The sequence below is a fragment of the Hippocampus guttulatus genome, chromosome 19 (assembly GCF_054856545.1).
Source record: "Hippocampus guttulatus isolate MCC_2025c chromosome 19, RoL_Hgut_1.0, whole genome shotgun sequence".
In the NCBI taxonomy this organism is placed as follows: Eukaryota; Metazoa; Chordata; class Actinopteri; order Syngnathiformes; family Syngnathidae; genus Hippocampus; species Hippocampus guttulatus.
The window spans coordinates 5132294-5151404 of record NC_141279.1 but is presented as its reverse complement, the minus strand read 5'-3'; the positions used below and the strand labels follow the sequence as shown (position 1 = coordinate 5151404).

General features: G+C 44.2%; 3 protein-coding genes across 3 annotated transcripts; 1 reads left to right on the top strand and 2 right to left on the bottom strand.

The window, feature by feature from the left end:
- Window positions 1–1678: 1678 nt before the first annotated feature.
- Window positions 1679–3296, bottom strand: msrb1b (methionine sulfoxide reductase B1b). Its single transcript, XM_086138976.1, has 4 exons — window positions 3122–3296; window positions 2539–2681; window positions 2355–2472; window positions 1679–2016 (listed from the first exon to the last, which is right to left on the bottom strand). Exons 1-4 carry the CDS (start codon window positions 3174–3176, stop codon window positions 2000–2002), a joined length of 333 nt encoding a protein of 110 aa, XP_085995102.1. The 5' UTR covers window positions 3177–3296; the 3' UTR covers window positions 1679–1999.
- Window positions 3297–3480: 184 nt separating this feature from the next.
- neurl2 (neuralized E3 ubiquitin protein ligase 2) lies at window positions 3481–4987 on the bottom strand. The gene is made up of 2 exons (XM_086138975.1): window positions 4225–4987; window positions 3481–4143 (listed from the first exon to the last, which is right to left on the bottom strand). Exons 1-2 carry the CDS (start codon window positions 4985–4987, stop codon window positions 4028–4030), a joined length of 879 nt encoding a protein of 292 aa, XP_085995101.1. The 3' UTR covers window positions 3481–4027.
- A 145-nt stretch (window positions 4988–5132) lies between these two features.
- tex2l (testis expressed 2, like) lies at window positions 5133–16027 on the top strand. The gene is made up of 12 exons (XM_086138974.1): window positions 5133–6302; window positions 8495–9871; window positions 10344–10544; window positions 10967–11303; window positions 12244–12512; window positions 12603–12752; window positions 12889–12988; window positions 13626–13758; window positions 14427–14564; window positions 14731–14940; window positions 15377–15497; window positions 15569–16027. The coding sequence occupies exons 2-12, from the start codon at window positions 8534–8536 to the stop codon at window positions 15722–15724; spliced, it is 3153 nt and encodes a 1050-aa protein (XP_085995100.1). The 5' UTR covers window positions 5133–6302; window positions 8495–8533; the 3' UTR covers window positions 15725–16027.
- Window positions 16028–19111: the final 3084 nt, after the last annotated feature.

Here is a 19111-nt window from a genome sequence, read left to right as displayed (position 1 = left end):
TAGTCTCGAACTACACGAATGTTTTTTTTTTTTTTTTGTCTGTTAGATGGGAAACCACAAAAATGTCATTCCATTTCAACAATCACTGCACTGTCTCAAAACAAAATGGTTGTGCGTGTGTACGTTGGCACTGCAATCTGGCCTGGAGCGCTCTCATAAGAATGATGTCACTCACAACACCTGCTTTTGGCTTGGAGGCACTGACTAATGAGATAATTGCGAGTAATCATCTCATGTGATCTGGAGCTTACAAAATGCACATGACAAATGTATTATTTATTTTTTGCTCTGAATTTGGTAGAGACAAATTTCTAGAAGTGGTTCGGTTTTTCATTTTATGTGGAGGTGGGTTACAATCCAAGCACAAAATATTTCATTTTGATGCAAATCCAGATAAAAGTTGGATCCGCCATGTTGATTAATATTGGAATGCTAAATTCATGGAAGTTGGCATTATAATGCAATATACTGCAGCTCGTGTGTCAAACTCAAGGCCCGGGGGCCAGATCCGGCCCGCCAGGTTATTTTATGTGGCCCGTGAAAGCAAATCATGTGTGTCAACTTGTTGAAATCTGCAGCGAAATGTCAAATTGTCATGTGTAATAAATAACGTTGAGATTTTGCAATCATTTTGTTACCCTGTTTACCCTCACTTGAACAAACTAGTTGAATCGACTTGACTGATTTCAAAACTAGCAATCTATTAATTTGTTGTGTAAAAACAATAATTTTGCGGTACCATTATCAAAACGGTCCCAAAATGAGTTTGACACCCCTGTTTATAGTACAACCCATAACACTAATAGTATGAAAGTCAAACATGAAACCGTCTTTTGAAAACATCGGTGAGGCCGACACAACATTCCTGTTTGGCTCTCAACGACATGGTAAATGGCTTGAGAATGTATTTCCAGTTCCACTGCCACAAACCGACCATGTCAAATGACAGTAAAGCCACGAGTGGACTCGATGAGCCACACTGACGCTCTAATGCTTTGCAATACCTTGCCCCGCTGACTCTAATGTACATACTCATTGAAGTTCTAGTTTATGCGAGCGCAGCGCCCGCTTTGAGTAACGGTGCATTTCAAGACGAACGACATCGCTTAAAACAAGGCGGTTAGTGACTGCGTGAGAAAGCGTGACACCAGTGAATACATCAACAAAACTTCAAAGCGGCTCTTCCGTGCCATATCCAAGAATACAGCCATGTGTTGTTGTCTGCCAAACACTCTTCTCTGACTGTATGTGCCTTGCCTGTATAATGACAGCCTTTTACTCTCTAACCAGGCGACCCGGCTACTCCTCAAAAACCTCAGTGTCATTGCCAAGCCACCGCCGCAAGGAATGCGGCCTGCAGCTGAGCCAGAAAGCACCACTCATGCAACCGACGTTCGCATTCGATCACAAAAACATGGACGGCAGATGAAGTGTGTAAGTAGTGCGTTGCATACAAGCAAACACAGCGTAGAATCACATTCACTTGGGCGCACAAGCTGGACTGTTAACCTAAAGCCACTGAAGGTGATGTAAGCAGTGGGATGGCTCTCTCTAGCGGATAATTGTCAAACTGCAAATTCATTTGCAAGTGTGGTTTATGCAGTGGACTGACTGTACTTCTTATGATATCATATGAGCATGTCTGTAGTGGTAGTAGTCGTAGAGCGTGTCCATGAAGTGTCTTTACCACTGAATAAATTTATTACAAAAGTACATGAACATACAAAATGCCCAAATTCAAACCTTTTAGTTCTCTCCTATGCAACATAAACTTTTCGCGTTCAAAGTTGGGAGTCTTATTTAAATATGAGTTATTTAAGTACGAAAGCAGTAGCTTTCAAAAAAAAAAAGAAAAAAAGATGTGCACGTGTTCCATCCATGCCGCATGTCGCTGGCTGATCTGAGATACTTCAGCAGACAGGATGTCCTTCTCGGGACTTTATCCTGGCCGCATCACATGCTCATACAGGACGGGTGCAACAGTCAGAAAACTCGCTCGTTAGTGCTTGTCCTTGCCTGGGAAGAAGAAAAAAAGAGACATCCACCTGTGTCAACTCCGGTCAAGAGAATACACAGGCATTCTCAAAAATGCAACTTCCAAGATAGAAAAAAACCCACTTAGCGGCATTCGCAATTTTTTTTTTAACACCGTCCACATCTATTTTGTACTTATTAGGGGCTGCAGTTGAGCTGCAGTCTATCCCAGCAGATTTTGGACAAAAGGTGGTGTACCACCTGGACTGGTTGACAGTCCACTCAATGATTACCTGGAGCAGTTATCCTTAGATGTCAATAACTGAGTGTCATGATTCGATTTGACATGGGTTTGAATGGCAGCACTGTGCTTTTCTCACCTTTGTTCGGGACAAACTTGAGAGAGTGGCTGAAAATTCAAAATCGAGACACCCCCTCCTGCGGGCCGTCGTTTACAAACTCGTGACCCAGCCCGTTGCCGCACTTGCCACACAGAACCTACAAATAGCACACATATGATGATAAATTTTCACTCCATAGTTAGGCCGTTGAAGCCATGCTGACCTTGAAAGCTGTGAGGCTCTCCATCAGTTTGGTCACGCTGTCCTCTCTGATGGTCTCGGTGAAAGCGGGCCATGGGGATGAGTGGGCGAACTTGGACCGACTTGAGAACAGTGGATGGTTACAGTTAGAGCACACGTACATACCTGTGGAAAACGTGACTTTGAAAAATAACAATGCAGGAAAGATATATGGACAACAAACCCTTCACAATCACATTCACACCTAATTACTTCAATGAACCAAACATGCTAACATGCGTTTTTTTTGGTCGTTTTTTTTTTTTTAATGTGGAAACTGCACACAGGAAAGCCGCACCTGAGACTCAACCCCAGAAAACTTAAATCTTTGAGTCAAATATGCAAACGAGGTCATCATGCTGCCTAGGTCACACCCAATAGACGTTGTGTAAAAATTCTATTATTGTCACCCAGTTATTCAGTACAACGGGGATGAGTGATTAAATAAATAACAGTATTCGGTAGGAGAAAAAAACAAGTCTAAAATATTATCTGCACCTGCAATAATCTACACTGAAGGCAGGTTACGTCACATCTCAGTTCATCATGTAACACTGCGGGTTTACCTGGTTTAAAATGATCCTTGTAGGTCTCTCCGCCAAAAAAACGACAGAAAGACATGCTGCTTTTGTGCACCAGATCAAATTGATTCCAAATAATAGAAAGACGTGTCTGCAGAATAGATATAAACTGTCCCTTCCCGTTTCTGCTCCTCTTGTGGGATTTAACGGGAACTCCTCCCCCTGCACTTAGCTCTTTCGACGCTAGACGGCACTGTTTGACAACGTGAACGCCTCCTCTCCGTTAAAAATTGAAAGGGAAATAACTATAAAATTGCAAATAATAACATTCGTTTTTATTGTCCTTTTTCAATAGTGTAGAATAGCACAAATTGTTATTTTGTCACGCTCCATAATATTAGCACTCACTATTATGCAGTGCAGTTTTACCCCTCTGTGAACTATAGCTATAAAATGTCTAGGGCATGGCTTGAATGATGATTAAGGCGTTCTTCTTTATTGCAGAAACATGTGAAGTGTCAGTCAAAATGAAGATGATAAGTAAAGTAAATCGCTCCAAGAGGAGACGATAATAATAATCATTTAATTCAAAAATATGGTCGATTTGTTGAAAACTTAGACAAGCGTAGTTTAAAATGAAAGTTTGTCATGACACCAAACACAACACTTTTTATCTTTATTTCAGTTTAGGCCATCTCTTTTTTTTTTTTTTTGCTTCGTGGGTATCATGGCACCCTGCGGTATATATGTGTTTTTGTTTTTTTGTTTTTGTTTTTTTACAGCAGCATGGTCGATAATGTGTGTGGTTTCTTTTGACGAGTTTCCAAATCCTGCTCACATCGGTGCTTCTTCATCAAGCAGGTTGACGATAAACAATCCCAGTTCAGTTCACATCGTCCTCGTAAGTCAAAAAACTGTTTGACGGCTCCTGCCGTTAAGGATTTTCGGTTCTCACTCGTACTTGCAGAAGTACTTGAGTGCCTCTGGTAGCTCCAGCCAGTCAATGGCCATTCTGTGGACAATGTGCTTTTGGATGGACTTCCTGCACAGCGTCTGCAAGGACGAGACTGAAAAGTAGACAATTTAAGAAAGTACTGATTAGGATAAAATGACACAAATCTTACATCCCACGCCGGGTTCATACTCACATCCATACTCCACCTGCACAATCCTGACACACTTAGTAGCAGCAAATACATCCACGACGGCATAAAGAGGCTCTTTCGTCGGTATGCCTTTGGCGGAAGCACCCATGTCCTCCCCATTGATGACGATATGCATGTCACCTCGACCGGGGCCTTTCGCTACGTACAAAACTCCAATCCGGCTGCGTCTGGCAGTCGGCGGCAAAGCGTTGGTCTTGTACAAGTCATCCAGAATGTGGCTGAAGCGCCCAGGCCGGCTGCGGCCGACCAGCTTGTCTCTGGGGATCAGAACGTTCTCGATCTGCAAATGAGAGTCTGTGAAAAATGTTTTTGGTTTGCAGGTGGCGTCGCCGTTATTTTCAGCCTCCCCTCGACCCAGTCTTTGACCCCCGGCTGGTTCCTCTGGAGGCTGGTGGCCAACTTCCCCCGCATCGACCTCCTCTGTAACCTTGTTGTGGTTGCGAGTGATGGCGAACACCCAGCTGTCGCCCAGATCCGTCAGATCCGGGATGGAGTATTCCGGAACCACCTGCAAGCCTCTGGGGTCCCTGGCGGTCAGGCCGATCCGGAGGTGGCCGCACCAGCCCAGCTCCTTGTCCTCAATCTCGATGAGGAAAATCTCCCCGGGTTTTAACGGATGTTTGCTGAAACACACTCCGTTAGCGAAGCTTTCCACCCGTGTGGCCTGGGTCGCTGAGTAGTCCAGTTGCACGTTGGAGCCGTGGACCGGGTGGAATTCCATAAAGTGGTCCGGTAAAGCTTCCATCTCCTGTTACGCCTTCCTTCACTCTAATTTTCAGAATGGAAGCGACTTTTCAACTTGAGCCAGGCGGCAGAGGCGCATTGTCCCCTTAATGAAAAACGCGAAAGTCAACGGACCTTTCGTGGCTTGTGGTCATTCTGGAGACAAAAGTTCAGCAACACCAGCACTCAGCTGAGCTTTCACTCACTTAGGAAGCTTCTGGTAGGGCTATTTTTGAACCGATGACAACAGATGGCAAGGCATGTGTGTCTCTGCGCATGTGTGTTGGTGTAATGAGAGGGTAGCCAGCATGCACACGTCGGCTGCAGTCACTCCCTCCCTTGCATACTTCATGCTTTTGATTTACATACATAATTGCGTCACCAACCTGAAGTAATGCCACGGCAATTATCATATGACCACATGCCATTGACAGATGCTTGATTTGTTTTTTCAAGCTGTGCTCTAAATATAGTACTGGGTTAGATTCTTCTGTAACAGAGCGATTCAAGTCGTGCGACAACTGACACAAGCAAATTTGTGGAGAAGTATTTGTAATATGAGCTCGTATAAGATGACAAATCTTAATTGGGGAACTAGTGGATTCTTCAGACGTGAGTGACTTGGGGCTGACTTCACTTTCTGTTGGCGGCTTATTCCATTTCCATGCAGCATAACACCCAAAGGCTGCTTCACCATGTTTTCAATGAAACCTGGTCTCCACCAATTGACCTGATGGGAAAAAAAAGTTTGACAACCACTGACACAAGGCAAAGAAGAAATCAGTTGCCAGCCATTCGCAGGGAATAGACAAGCGATTATTCACATGTAAATTCACACCAATTTGGAGTCAATTAACGTGAATGTTAAATAATATTTTGGGAGTGTGGGAGTGCTTGTTTGTCTTTATGTGCCTTGCGATGGGTGACGAGTCCCCCCAAGTTATCTGGGATAGACAGTGGAACAGTATCGCTTCATGAGGACTGATAGAGAATCCGATACGTGTACATCAGATGGGTGAGTTTGTTTGAGCGCGTCTGTTGGGGCTGCCCGACTCTAAATCTGGATTATCATGCCAAGCGGCCGCGCTTTTCATAATCAGTTGGTGAGCTGCGATTCTCGGCAGCGCATGACACATCTGGATACAGGCACGTTGGCTTAAAGAGGAGGTGTGTGTGTGTGTGTGTGTCAGAGTGCATGAGAACGAGACCGAGAGAGATGGTGGAGGAGAGTGTGTTCATGCAGGCTCCTCCTTACCCCGCTGCTGTCCTTGCACACGCAAATGGAAAGATGGACTTCTCTGAAGACCGTTGTGGCCGTCCCGTTGATCCCCACGCGGGTGAGTAAACTCCGTGCGCGTTCCTGCATGTGTTTGTTTTGCAGATCATCTCACAGCACAGCAAACAAGTGCAATATAATCCAGAGTTGAGGCCGAATGGTCGACTCAGTAAGATTTAATCTTTTTTGTTTGTTTGTTTTTGCATATTGTTGTCATTCGCGGCAACTTATGTCATGAGAGGTTTGATTCGAGGCACTCCGCCAAATTATTCTGCACATGTAGTGCATGATGACTTCTCAAATTGGAGGTTTATTTATTATGTGCATTTCTATTTCATGGCTGTCATCATGGTTCAACTTTTACATTTCAAATTGCAGGGAATTCTTGGCAGATTCACTTTTAACATCCCCCCAGGTTTGTTGTGCTTTATCCAATGCAGATGCCTATCTGTTGGTTAAAGCATTACAGATATTTTTTTTAAAATAAATCTTCCTGTTGACCATTTTCCACATCAAAAAAAATCAACAAAAAGTGAACTACACATCATTTCCTGAAGCCAAGATCACAAGGTCACTGTTTTTTAATAATTGTTTAAGAAGATGTGTTGATGTTGACATAGTCGTTCCTTTGTGTGTGTCTTTTTCGTTCTCAACTAAGTTTTCAAGAGGTAAAAAAAAGCGCTTTCAGGCTATTTTCATTCAAAATGCCATGCACAACAAATTAAACGAACCAACGTCTCAAACTCGATCCATCGCCAAACCGTTTCTTGACCTCCCTTGCCCCGCACGAAGTCTGTCCCAACGTAAGCATGAGATGAGCTAGCTTGGAAAACCACACTGCCAAATGTTGGCTTATCTATAAGCCATGCCAGTGTGATTTGTCAGATTTCACAGCTAAACCCTGAATTCATGTTAATCGGAGATTGTGACTGTCTGATGAGGTGAACCTCAACTTTACCTTATTGACTCAAACGGCGATCGTGGTTATTGTGATTGAGACTATGGCGGTGTGTATTTATAATAAGAGCAACAAAAATCTCTTCACAATCTGTTGACATCTATTAAGGTTTATGTTGCTTACTTGTTAATGTGCCCTTAAATCGGTTTGAGCCGCTTTGGACTAGATGCTAACAATAACTGGCATCATGCTAATTTGTCTGTGACTTTGTAGCATCAAATTAATGAGTATGCTTTTTTTCCGCTAATCGCTAAGTTGATTGGTGCTACACTGAAACATCGGGCAATTTGTCTTCTCCGGCCCGTAAATCCCTGAATAAAATGTCACCGGAATCCACGAAAAGTGAACTTCCAATCAGATAGTCTTGCCGTTCTTGCCGTGCCCATCACAAGAAATGTGAAGACCGCAGCATCCGTCTGGTGCCCCACCTCCCACCCCGTGTGAAAATCTATAATGAAGGACTAATGTCTGCATGTGTGACTCTCTGAGGTTTTATCTCTCCGCCGTGCATTTTGGGTGCGAGCAGATTAGTCACAATCCACCATCTGCTGTGGAATTGGTTGAGATCGTGCCACACAGACTTGTAATATTGTTACATAAATCTGATTGGTCCGAAGAAGGTTTTAACCCGTATGAAGAGCAAGGCTATGAAAATGACAGTCCAAGCTCAGCCTATTTGGAAATACTGATTAGAGCCTCTTGGGGTTGTATGAGGATGACTGATTTCGTTCTTCTGTGTTCTTCGCAGCTTGCACTTTTCAACCCTTGGTTACATAAGAAAGTCTAAAAGACATCGGAGGTAGTTTCTTAATGATGCACAACCTCTCGATTGTGTCCTTATTCTCACGGATAATGAAAGTCGGTCCATTTTCAGTTTCTGTCGGTGTCCCTGTCCAAATAATGTGTGTCTGGCGATGTCACCAATGCATGCACAAACTTCTCATCCAATCAAACCCCGCAAAAGATGATATCCAAGCCGCTCTTATTTATTCAGCATTCGGGCTTGAGAGCTTGTCTGGTCTATTTTTGCCTGTCTCCAAAACACACTCAGATGTGGAGCAACAGCTTTGGGAGAGGCGCTGAATTGGCACCGATTCACTCACTCGACTCAAGCGTCCAAGGCGAATTCACATTTCAGAGCGCACGTCGTGTTCACACACTAATACCTAATTGGCAGGATGCGAGCCGTTTTTCATCCAAATGAGGCAGAAGCATAGAATGCATGCCTCCTGTTATTCCTTGTCTGCTTTCATTTGTTTTGCCTCAGGGGTTCAATCACGGTTCTTCTCTTTCAGTGACTCTTAGGTGCCTCGGCCGTGTGATGTAGTCACGAAATGGCAGAGAGCGGAAACAATTGGGCGCAAGGATGTGAGAAGGATGCAAGAGGAGGCGGCGGACCTCTCCCGGATGCCCGCAGCCCAGATGTTGTCCCAAACTCGCTTGGGACAAAGCGACATCTCCCCCGGGGGATTGTTATCCAGCTGACAGGAACGGAGGGAGAATGGAGCAGCCTGGATGAGAGTGAGCTCATCTTCTCGCTGGATCACGATGAGTACTACGCCTCGGTGTCTCATTCGAGTCAGAAGCACATCTCCGGTGACGATGTCAAAGGATTGCAGTCCCAAGCGTTCCATGTCCCGCTTTCACCCTCGTCTCCTGGTTCTTTGGGGAATTGCTCCGCCGCGAGCCCCGCCTTCCTCTCCCCGGGCCCTTCCTCGCCCACTCATCGGCCCTTGTCCAGTCTGGTAAAGTCGCTTTCCACAGAGCTGGAGCTGAGAGAAAGTTCCGCCCTCAGGCCAAAACCTCTTCTCAGCCTCGTGAAGTCAATCTCCTCCGAGCTCTCTCGTTCGGAGCCGGAGGTGTCGCAGTCCAAATCGGACTCGCGCCTCAACCTCCACCTGTTGAAGCAGCTGACGCAGCCCAAGAACCGAAGCACCGGGGACTCTCGGACAGCACCCCCATCTCCCAGCACGCTCTCTCCAAGCGGAGAGGGTCATAAAGGCGGTTTCTTTAAAATGGAACTCGAGGACACCAAGAGGAAACTCTCAGAGGCGGTCCATGAGCCGCTCAGCAGCATGTTCAACAAGATCAGGAGAGAAGATAGCACAGGCAGCCCCAAACACACGTGTAAGACCACCCAGGTCATTTTTAGAGGTTCGGGCCAGGAAGCTAGCACAGACGCGGGGGTCTCGGAATCTCCAGTGAGGAGTGGCGGCAGGACAGATGGTGATGTTTTCCACTGGCCTTCGGTTAGATATGCCGGGAGAAGCCCCCGCAGCACTTGTCCAGTGCATCACTGCAAACATCTCAGCGATGAAGAGCAAGGATTTTATTCTGATGGAGACGCGGTGCAGGTTCTTTCCATCGATACTCACCTGCAAGCCAGGAAAGCGGCACAGGTCGCATCATGTAGGACGTCTCCACTTCACACAAACAATCCTCCGCCGTGCATGAGTTTATTCTGTGTGGCAATAATCTCCTACGGTTATTTTACCCTACCGCTGAATCCATATTTCTCCGGCCTGGCTCTCGGGGTGGCAATGGGTTTCTTGCTCGGACTCTTGCTGATTCGAATGGGCTCTTCCAGGTCCTTCTGTTCAGCTTTTCCAAGCAAACTGCTTCTGGGAGAGCAGATTCGGAAAGGTTGCTCCACTGAGCCTGACACCATCAAGGTAAAATTCTTTCAAGAAATTTGAATTAAAAAATATTTCATATAAAATTACAAAATAAAAGAAACGAGTATGGGACTCTTCGAGGACAATGTAAATGCTCAATGGGCCAGATTAAAAAGGAGAGGGGGCCCACTCTGGCATGTGGAATTTCCTTTGTCCACCCCTGGTCGGAAAAACCTTGTATTTATTCAAAAATCAATTTTAATTGCCATTATTTGCAAGCTACAAGAAATGTCCTTTTTGCTCCTTCAAACTCATTCCCTTCCAAAGACGTAATTTGATGTCTTTTCAGACTCCACATTCAATCCCAGCTACCTATTTGGATTTTTTTTTCCAGGTTTTTTTTTTCAGTTAATCAAAATACTACACATTTAGCTATATTCTAACTAAAATTGAATGGGATATCCTGATGCTCCGGCCAAAGTTTTGTGAACATGCCTCAATACTGTGCCTAACGTCATCTATTTTCTAGGGTTGGATGAATGAGATTCATGATTACGGCCCAGAGACGTATCACTCAGCACAGACAAACTCCGTGTTTGCCACGCTGGAGGGATCCCGTCTCCGACTCGATACCCCCCAATCTAACATCAGCCGCAGGGCCGCATGCGACGAGAGAATCAACGAGTCCACTTTCATAAAGACGCGCACCTACCAGCTGGAACAAAGCAAAGTAGGAGTACTATTTAAACGGTTTGCGCATAAAACAGAAGGTTAAACGTTTCCCTTTTTGTGTGTTTTATGAATCCCGAGAGGGACGCAAATACTTGTTATATTTTTTTAAATATGAATGACTCCAAGAGCCATTTTACTCAAGCATCACAGATGGAATGCTAAATGATGCATCTGGGAATGACGGCGTTCAATCCAACAGATGTTGCGGGTGTTTCGTAATTCATCTCGGGCCAAAGAGTTTGGCTTGGAGGAAGACGAGCATGACCGTTTTTGAATACGTTAATGTTAGCATGACCTTCACATTTATTTGACATCCTTCCATTGACTGGGATATAGGACATAAACATGTTCAAAAACGGATGAAAGTAATAACCTCTCACCACTTGATGGCTCAATAAAATGCTTGTGTGTCCCTCAAAGGTATTCTTGTTGCCATCTGTGTTGGCTCGTAAGCGACTATGGAGCCCCAAATATCCAATCTGCATCCAACTGGCCAGTGGAGTAAACTCCCAGGAGGAGGTTGGACGACGGTCGGAGGAGAGTCGGGAAGTGGAGGAGCAGCTCAAAACTGCACCCGCTAGCTCATTTCAACATTCCCCAGAGTCCACCCGTGACCCAGCCACAACTCTTTACCTCTTTGGGCGCACGGGGAGAGAAAAGGAGGAGTGGTTTCATAATTTCTTGCTGGCATCCACGGGCGCAGAGCGAGGAAAGGATCGGGACGAGCCAAGGTCTTCCAGATGTGTGCCTCGATCGGGTAGGAGAATTATAGATGATGCATTAGTGACGACAAGGCCTCTAGATAAGGCATCGATGTAGAGAACATATATGTGTGTGTGGATTATGGATTACATGCTCCAGTTCTTTGCATGTCAAAGTTAATCCTATTTGTGAGAACATTACGGATCTCACATACAGACACCAGGAAACAACGGTCATGCTTGTGTTACGTTGTCAGTGTCTCAAGAGTGCTTCACGTCGTTATAGAATACAGTTGTACATATCTAAAATGATTTTTTTTAATTACCGGTAATACACGAAAAAACAAGAACAATTTAGTTTTGCTGCAGGGACATTAATTAAAAGACTGTCAGCAGCCTACGTATGATCTAAGAGGGCAATAAAATGGCCCTGACCTTTGAGAGCTCTGTAAGTTTACCGCAAGTAAAAGTTTGTGCTGAATCCAAAAATAAAAAGTGAGTCACGACAAGAACCACAGAACAGATACAGTTTCATTAAGACAAGTGGAGAGAGAATTGCAATAGGCAAGACGTGAGGAGCCAAAGATATGAAAGATAATTTCTAGTTCAGAATGAAATAACATGACAAGTTAATTTAGAAATGGATGATGCGGTGGAATGCAAAAAGAATGAGCCCTAAATTGGACTCTTGTGGAACACCGCAAGAAAGTTCGATGACTAAATCATGTCTCCTCGTGTCACACAAGCCAATTCTGGAATGGTAAAATGATGTTTATCGTCCTGTGATGGTTTGAACATCATCAGCATGAGCCAAATAATTATTTTAGGTTGGAAAAAAAAGAGATTATTATTGTCTGTTTTATTTTATTTTTTTACAGCAAAAATATCGCATACTCGGTCGGCGTGAGGCCTAAACACCTCCCTCCACTTCACTACACATTCCACGACCGTTATTTTTTTTTTTGCTAACTACATAAAACGTCCATTTCCCTGCAGGTGACCCAGTACTGTCGCAGGCTATCAGCGGCCAAAGCGATAAACCGGCCAGCAGAGGCTCCAGCAGAGTGGGCAGCAGTGAAGACGACGGCCCCTCCGTGCCTGCAGTTTCTCTCAGTCAGACCTCCTGCAGTAGCAGCACCGCCAGGGGCCTTTCACTGCTTGACTACCCCGGCTACATGTCTCGTCTTCTGGCTCCAGAAGACTTGTTCCCGCTCTCCAGCCCTGGAGTCGGCAGTACACAGACAAGCCCCAGCCTCAAAGGAAACGTAAGTCATGCTGAAATTGAAGCGGAGCACTCACGCGGGTCCCTTTGACATGCTTGCCGAGAGTCACTTGTAGATTTTCTACTTCCACAGTGCACCTGTGATCTGGTGGATTACTCTGGGAGCAGTTCGACTTTATGGGTGAACGCTCTGATTGGGCGAATCTTTTGGGACTTCCTGAAAGAGAAGTCCTGGGCAGACGCGGTTTCCCACAAGATCCAGAAGAAGCTCAGCAAAATCAAAGTAATTTGGTGTCGTCTGAATGTACTGTTGTGGATGTTCTTTCATCTTCCTCGAGCGTACGATTAACAGATGTCAATGTTTGTGCAGTACAAAGACAAGTTTTAATTTCCGTCCTAAGTGATGTCTCTTTTGACAGTTGCCTTACTTTATGAATGAACTGACCCTGACTGAGCTGGATATGGGCTGTTCCATCCCAAAAATCATATCTACCTCCCGACCAGAGGTAAACCACAGAGGTGAGCATCGACACTGCAAAATAACACGTGCATCTAGGGTGTTGTGTAGGCCAAAAATACTGTAGCATCGACCTCTCACACACACACACACACACTCACACAGACAAAATAAAAACACTGTCAAACACAATACCTCCCACATTCACTCAAAAACTTTTTTGAGGGGGTACCTGTGAGAGTTTGTTAGGTTGGTGTGAGTTTTATTGTTGTGTCTGAGAGTTTTTTGTGTGTGTGTCGAAGAGAGTTTGTCATGCATGAGATAATTTTTCCTGAATTTTTATTTTTTTTTGGATGGGTGTGAGAATTTTTTTTCCAATGCATGTGATTTTTTTTTTTAGTGTTTAAGAGTTTGTTTTTTGGCACCCGACACTGACAAGGAGACGTGAAAATGTTTGGCCTCGAAATTTTGCTTGTTCTGCTGCCACAGTGCTACAAATTCAGCCCGTCTGGGGGTTTTTTTTTTCCACAAATGCAGATGTGTTGCACCCACAGCATAATTCCTTGTAGTCTGTCATGAGTATTCAAAGCTCTATAATCACAATGAAAGCTGTTTAGTGTGCCCAGATTCTGTTTGAGGGGGGATTTGTCTTACTCTGGGTGTTCTGGCGCTGACCCCTCTGTACGACCCACTTTGTAGGCCTGTGGGTGGAGCTGCAGCTGGCCTACAATGGCACCCTGCAGATGACCCTGCAGACCAAATTCAACTTGTCCAAACTGGGGAAAGAGGGCGGCCAGGACACCGATTGGTTGACTGAACCTGGAAACTCACAGTTCGTAATTACATTTTATGGACTCACCTCATAGGCTGTGGTTACATTTCCTATATTGCTTCACCTCACAAATATCCAAAGTCTGAATCAGCGTATCATGTGTTTGGAACGATTTGCATAAAAACCTTTACATGGGAAGGTCAAACGCTGGACCTCAGAACTGTGAGGCAGACGCGCTCACCACTCTTACACCGTGCTGCAATTCAATTTACGTTAAATCAAGAGCGAACCCCAGTTGTCTGACTTGTGACATATCAGTCATTTACGTTATTCTGGTTAGTTTGTGCTAAAAAATGGAGAGAAAAAAAGATTTTAGGGTTGTTGTTTTTTTCTTTTTTTTCTCTTTTTTTTTTTTGCTAGAGCGACATTGACTTGCGTCAACCACTCAATATAGCAGAGAGTGAGAAATCTCACCCCTCAGCTGTAAACTGCACTGATATAGCACAAGGCACACTGTCACACCAGCTCCCTCGTGGATTAAAAATCCAGCCTGAGTTCGACATCCTCCGCAGTCACCGAGGCCGTTTTAAGTCCCTCCCTGCAAACTAGACACTTCCACTTGTGCTCTTCAGCGCTCCCGTCAAACAACTTCACATACTCAGTCTTCAGTGAGCATAGTTTAGTGTCTTTTTTTTGTTAATGTTTTTTTTTTTTAATTGCTTTTCTAGCTGCAGACCCATTCTAAGTGTGCTGGCGGACAGTGACGAGGAGTCCTCCAGTGCCGGTTCATCTGATGAGGAAGAGTTACTCCTGGCTGAGCCTCAGGGCCCCACTGGGGAAAAGGGCCCGTCATCAGCAACGGATGGGTACATGCAAATATGATCCACCAGGACAGAGTGCAACTTGAATATAAACTGGAGCAATTTAATTTAATGTTCAGACTCTCCTCTTTTTCTTTTGAGCAGGGCATCCAAAGTGCTAAATTTGGCCACACTAATACTTCCCTCCCCCTCTGTTAATCGTGTCTTACAGGACAGGGGGCGGGAGGACTGGAAGGAAGATTTTGAGATTTGTGGACAAAATCGCTAAATCCAAATATTTCCAGAAGGCAACGGAGAATGAGTTCATCAAGAAGAAGTTTGAAGAGATGTCAAACACGCCCCTGCTGCTCACAGTGGAGGTTCAAGAGCTGTCAGGGTCCCTGGTTGTCAATATTCCGCCGCCCCCTACTGACAGGATATGGTGAGGCATATGTGAAACTCGGAATCCAATGAATGTGTAGCGTTTGGGAAGAGGACGATGAAAAAGAGATTATCCTCACCAGGATCCTATTCCAGCTGTAGGCGGGATGCACCCTGAACTGGTAGCCAGCCAATCGCAGGGCACACATAGACGAACAACCATTTGCGCTCACGCTCACGCCCCAAGGGACAATTTAGGGTGTTCCATTAACCTGCCATGCATGTTTTTGGAATGTGGGAGGAAACCGGAGTACCCGGAGAAAACCCACACGGGCATAGGGAGAACATGCGAACTCCACACGGGAAGGCCGCAGCCGGATTCGAACCCTGCACCATGCATGAAATGAAACTGTGGCTTGATTAAAAACACAGTTGTGCTTTTTTTTTTTTTTGCTTGCGTTAGGCATGCGTTCTGATTGTTCGTTTGTCCCCTGCAGGTATAGCTTCTGCGTCCCACCCAAGCTGGATCTGCGCGTCCGGCCCAAACTCGGCGAGAGGGAGGTGACGTTGTGTCACGTGACCGAGTGGATTGAAAAGAAACTACAGGATGAGTTCCAGGTAAAGAAGTACAACCCGCCACAATGCGCGCTTTTACATTCCTCTTAGCTCTGCTGTGGTTCCCTTTCTAGAAAGTGTTTGTGCTGCCAAACATGGATGACATCTACTTACCCATAATGCACTCCAGCGTGGATAACCCCCACACGTCGGAGTATCCGTCCTCTCGTGATTGCCAGTCCCAGAGCTCCACTGAGTCCATGGAGTGTATCCCACCAGCGGTGACTTAAACGGAATCGTACTCTGGTTAAATGACATGTTGACGTTTGCCATGCTCCAAATTGAAATAGAGCAAAGAAAAATGCACTTCCGAAGGGGTCCAAGTGCTTCATCGGCCCGCATTGACTCATATTGTTCCAAAGGAGAGTTATCGATCTCTCTGTCGGAAGCAGGAGATTCTCAGACAAAATGTCGCTGACCGCTGAGTCTCTTTTGTGTAAAAAATCGACGTCCCTCTGAGATTATTTGATTCTTTTATTATTGGCAGATGCTGATTGTAAAAAAATTACAATAAAATAAAACACTATACTTCATTCATGTATTCAATTCTTTTGTTTCATTTTACGACAAAGCCCATGCATTGACAAGAAGCCCGTGCCTGTTCAAGCTGATTTGGGGCAACAGTAACAGGCACACCCGTTACCTTGTCGTGGCTGGTGGCTATCACCAAACAAATGGAATACGTTTTACGAGCTACAAATGTTGTTGTTGTTGTTGTGTTAGCTATTGGCTATAAGCAATCATCTTACTGAAACTCTTTTGGCTGTAAATTTGTTCCAGATAAAACCAAAGAAAGCAATAACCTGAGAGGTCAAAGCCTGAGTGCTTTTGCTCTTGTGTCACTTTTCACAGACGCTTGCGACAATCAATTCAAGTCAAGGGAACAAATTACAATTAGTCCATTCATCAAGCAGACAAATATAGATGCTAGTATGTGAAAGTAATCGCAGCAATCTTGAGCACTCCCTTTCCCGAAAAAATTACAAATAAATCACCTCGTGGTAATGACAAATCTCAAAACACGTGCAGACTCTCATCCAATAAAGAAATTAGGATGACTTGGCCTTGAAAGATGTCTGCATGTGTTTTTTATTTTTATTTTTAAACACAACACAAATGTGTACGGCCATGTCACCGTTTTAATGACACCGGTTGTTTGGATGGTATGTTTATTGCTTGAAGTGTTGTTTCTGCAACACACCTTATCTTGAGACAACGGCGGTAATCTCGTGTGTCACAAAGTGATAAATGGAACTTCTTACGGGTAGTCTGTTTACATTACTGTGCACACACGCACAAGGACTAATGTTTACAAAAAAAAATGGGGGAAGTAATCTGACCAGATGACCTTCCCGTCAGTCTCACGTTTTTTTCTTTCTTTCTTTTTTTTTTTTTTGGTCAACCATTCAATCGTTTCCTTGTCTTTGTCTGTAAATACAATCAATCCTTTCTTGGCTGATGACAGCTTCCTCCCCGCGCAAACATAAATGCAATAAAATGCCTATTGTGTCCGCAAAACATGGGGCGAAAACCTTGCGTTTCTCTTCTTCAAATTGTCCGTAATTATATTGGCAAACCCAATAATGCAGTTTGAGCATCATAATTGCCTTTCTGGTAACTTCTAAAATGGTGCAATAAATGCGTGGCCTTGATAAGATAACTTCAAAAGATGCTCCACGTTCTTTGAAAGCAGGGAAAGCCCAGCGGAAGCAGTCGCGTGCTGGGAATTAGTGTGCAGGCGTTGCCGAAGGTCATTTCTATTGTCGCGTGAGGCTGCTTATTGCATCATCTTAAAAACGTTTTGAGCAGCATGTCATCTGTTCCTTCATTTTGTGTAGCAGTCGTGGACTATTTAGCATCTTCAGTAAACCTAACATGCACAATCAGTGCAGCACTTTTCTTTGTCGCTCTTTGCCGATGATAAAGAATATATGGCTGGGTGCTGTTTACGTTGCCTGCCTCCGTGTATGGCTGCCATTTCTGTTCAAACGGTTGCTTGAATGTTGAAATCACACCGAAAGTAAATACTATTTTGTGTTAGCATGAAGCTAGCAGACCGAAAGTCAAAGCTATGTGGTTCTTTTAAAAACACAAAGTGTCATTATCTTTGATTTGTGTTTAGGTTGACAGTAAACTTCAACTGGGAGTGGCAGTTAACCCTTTCATGCACCCTGTAACCTGATAACATGATAAGCTGTCAGCTGTAGTAACCGCTGTCCCTGTAACGGTTAAACAGTTTGAAACGTTTTTGGGTTTTTTTTTTTAAGTTGTTTACCAGTGCTCTGTTTTTCCAGCTTCTTGCCCTTCGTCAGCCGATCTGGGATAGGCTCCAGCTCAACGCATTCCATTCAGCTAATTGTTCGGGGCTGTTAAAGTGCAATAACCAGCTGTTCTTGTAAAGAAGCCAAAGTTGTCACCAGGCCAAAAGGAGAGTAATGATCGCTAATCTCGCTTGACACCTGCTGCATTCTATACTCAAAATTCAAGTCGTTATCTATTTTCTTTTGCAAGGCGTTGCACTGTGTTGATATTTAGCCTTTAAAAAGATGCCCTATGTGTTATCTATGTGGCCAAAAATGAAAAGGATGAGCTAAAATATACATAGTTGTTTTTATTCCCATCATACAGATGTTTTCGTCCACCAACACTGTTAATGTGAGACCCTCCCCTCAAGCAGCCTCAGCAACATTGTCACCATGTTTTTCATTCATCATCAACTTCAAGTGGACTGGTGGGGAACACATTTTCTGCTTTATTCTTTTACTGTTAGCACGTGAGTTGTGTGGATGACAAAAGTGGTCCAGATCCTGAAGTAGCCCTGTTTGACTGTAACCTTTTTCCAAACGAAGACGATTTTCTTTGTTTCTCATTTGTTCTCGAATTTCATTGGACCGTGGCATTGTGTTCCCTTTTGGGGAACTTTGCGGGACGTTTATCATGCGGTTTTCATTTCAACAAATCTGGTGTATCAGGCCTGCTTGGGGTGTGCGAAATTGAACGTCGCTGTTTGACCGTTCCAAATGTGAAAATATGATTCACCCTTTTCATGCACCCTCTAACCTGATAACATGAAACACCGTTAAAATAGTGCAACCCTTGGACAGATTATTGAACGATATACAGTATATTTTTAAAATGTATTCTGAATTAAATGAATCACCTTAAACCATAACTTACTCCATACTAATACATTTAAAAGGATGCACTAAACTCCCCTCAGTGTTTAGAATGCTATTCTATAGTCCACACCTTGAATTAAAAGCCACTTCTCATTTTCAATAGTAGGGTAATAATAGAACTACTGTTCTTGTTAAACACGCAAACACAAAGCACCATTCTTGTATTCCACTCAATCGGCCAGCCTTTGTTGTGAAGAAATGAGAGTTGGCACCAAACCAAAACAGAATTCATGATCGACGATCGTCGGGTGATTGTCAAAACCAAATCGAGTAATTGAGGAAACAAACAAAATGACTAGCAACTCCCCCTTTAAGCTCGGGGGGAGAAAGAAATTCCCTCACGAAGAATCCTACAGTACTGATGAAGTACCATCTTCCCATCCGTTCATTCCAAATACATTCATGACATAATATCCATCAGAAGAAAGACAACAAGTG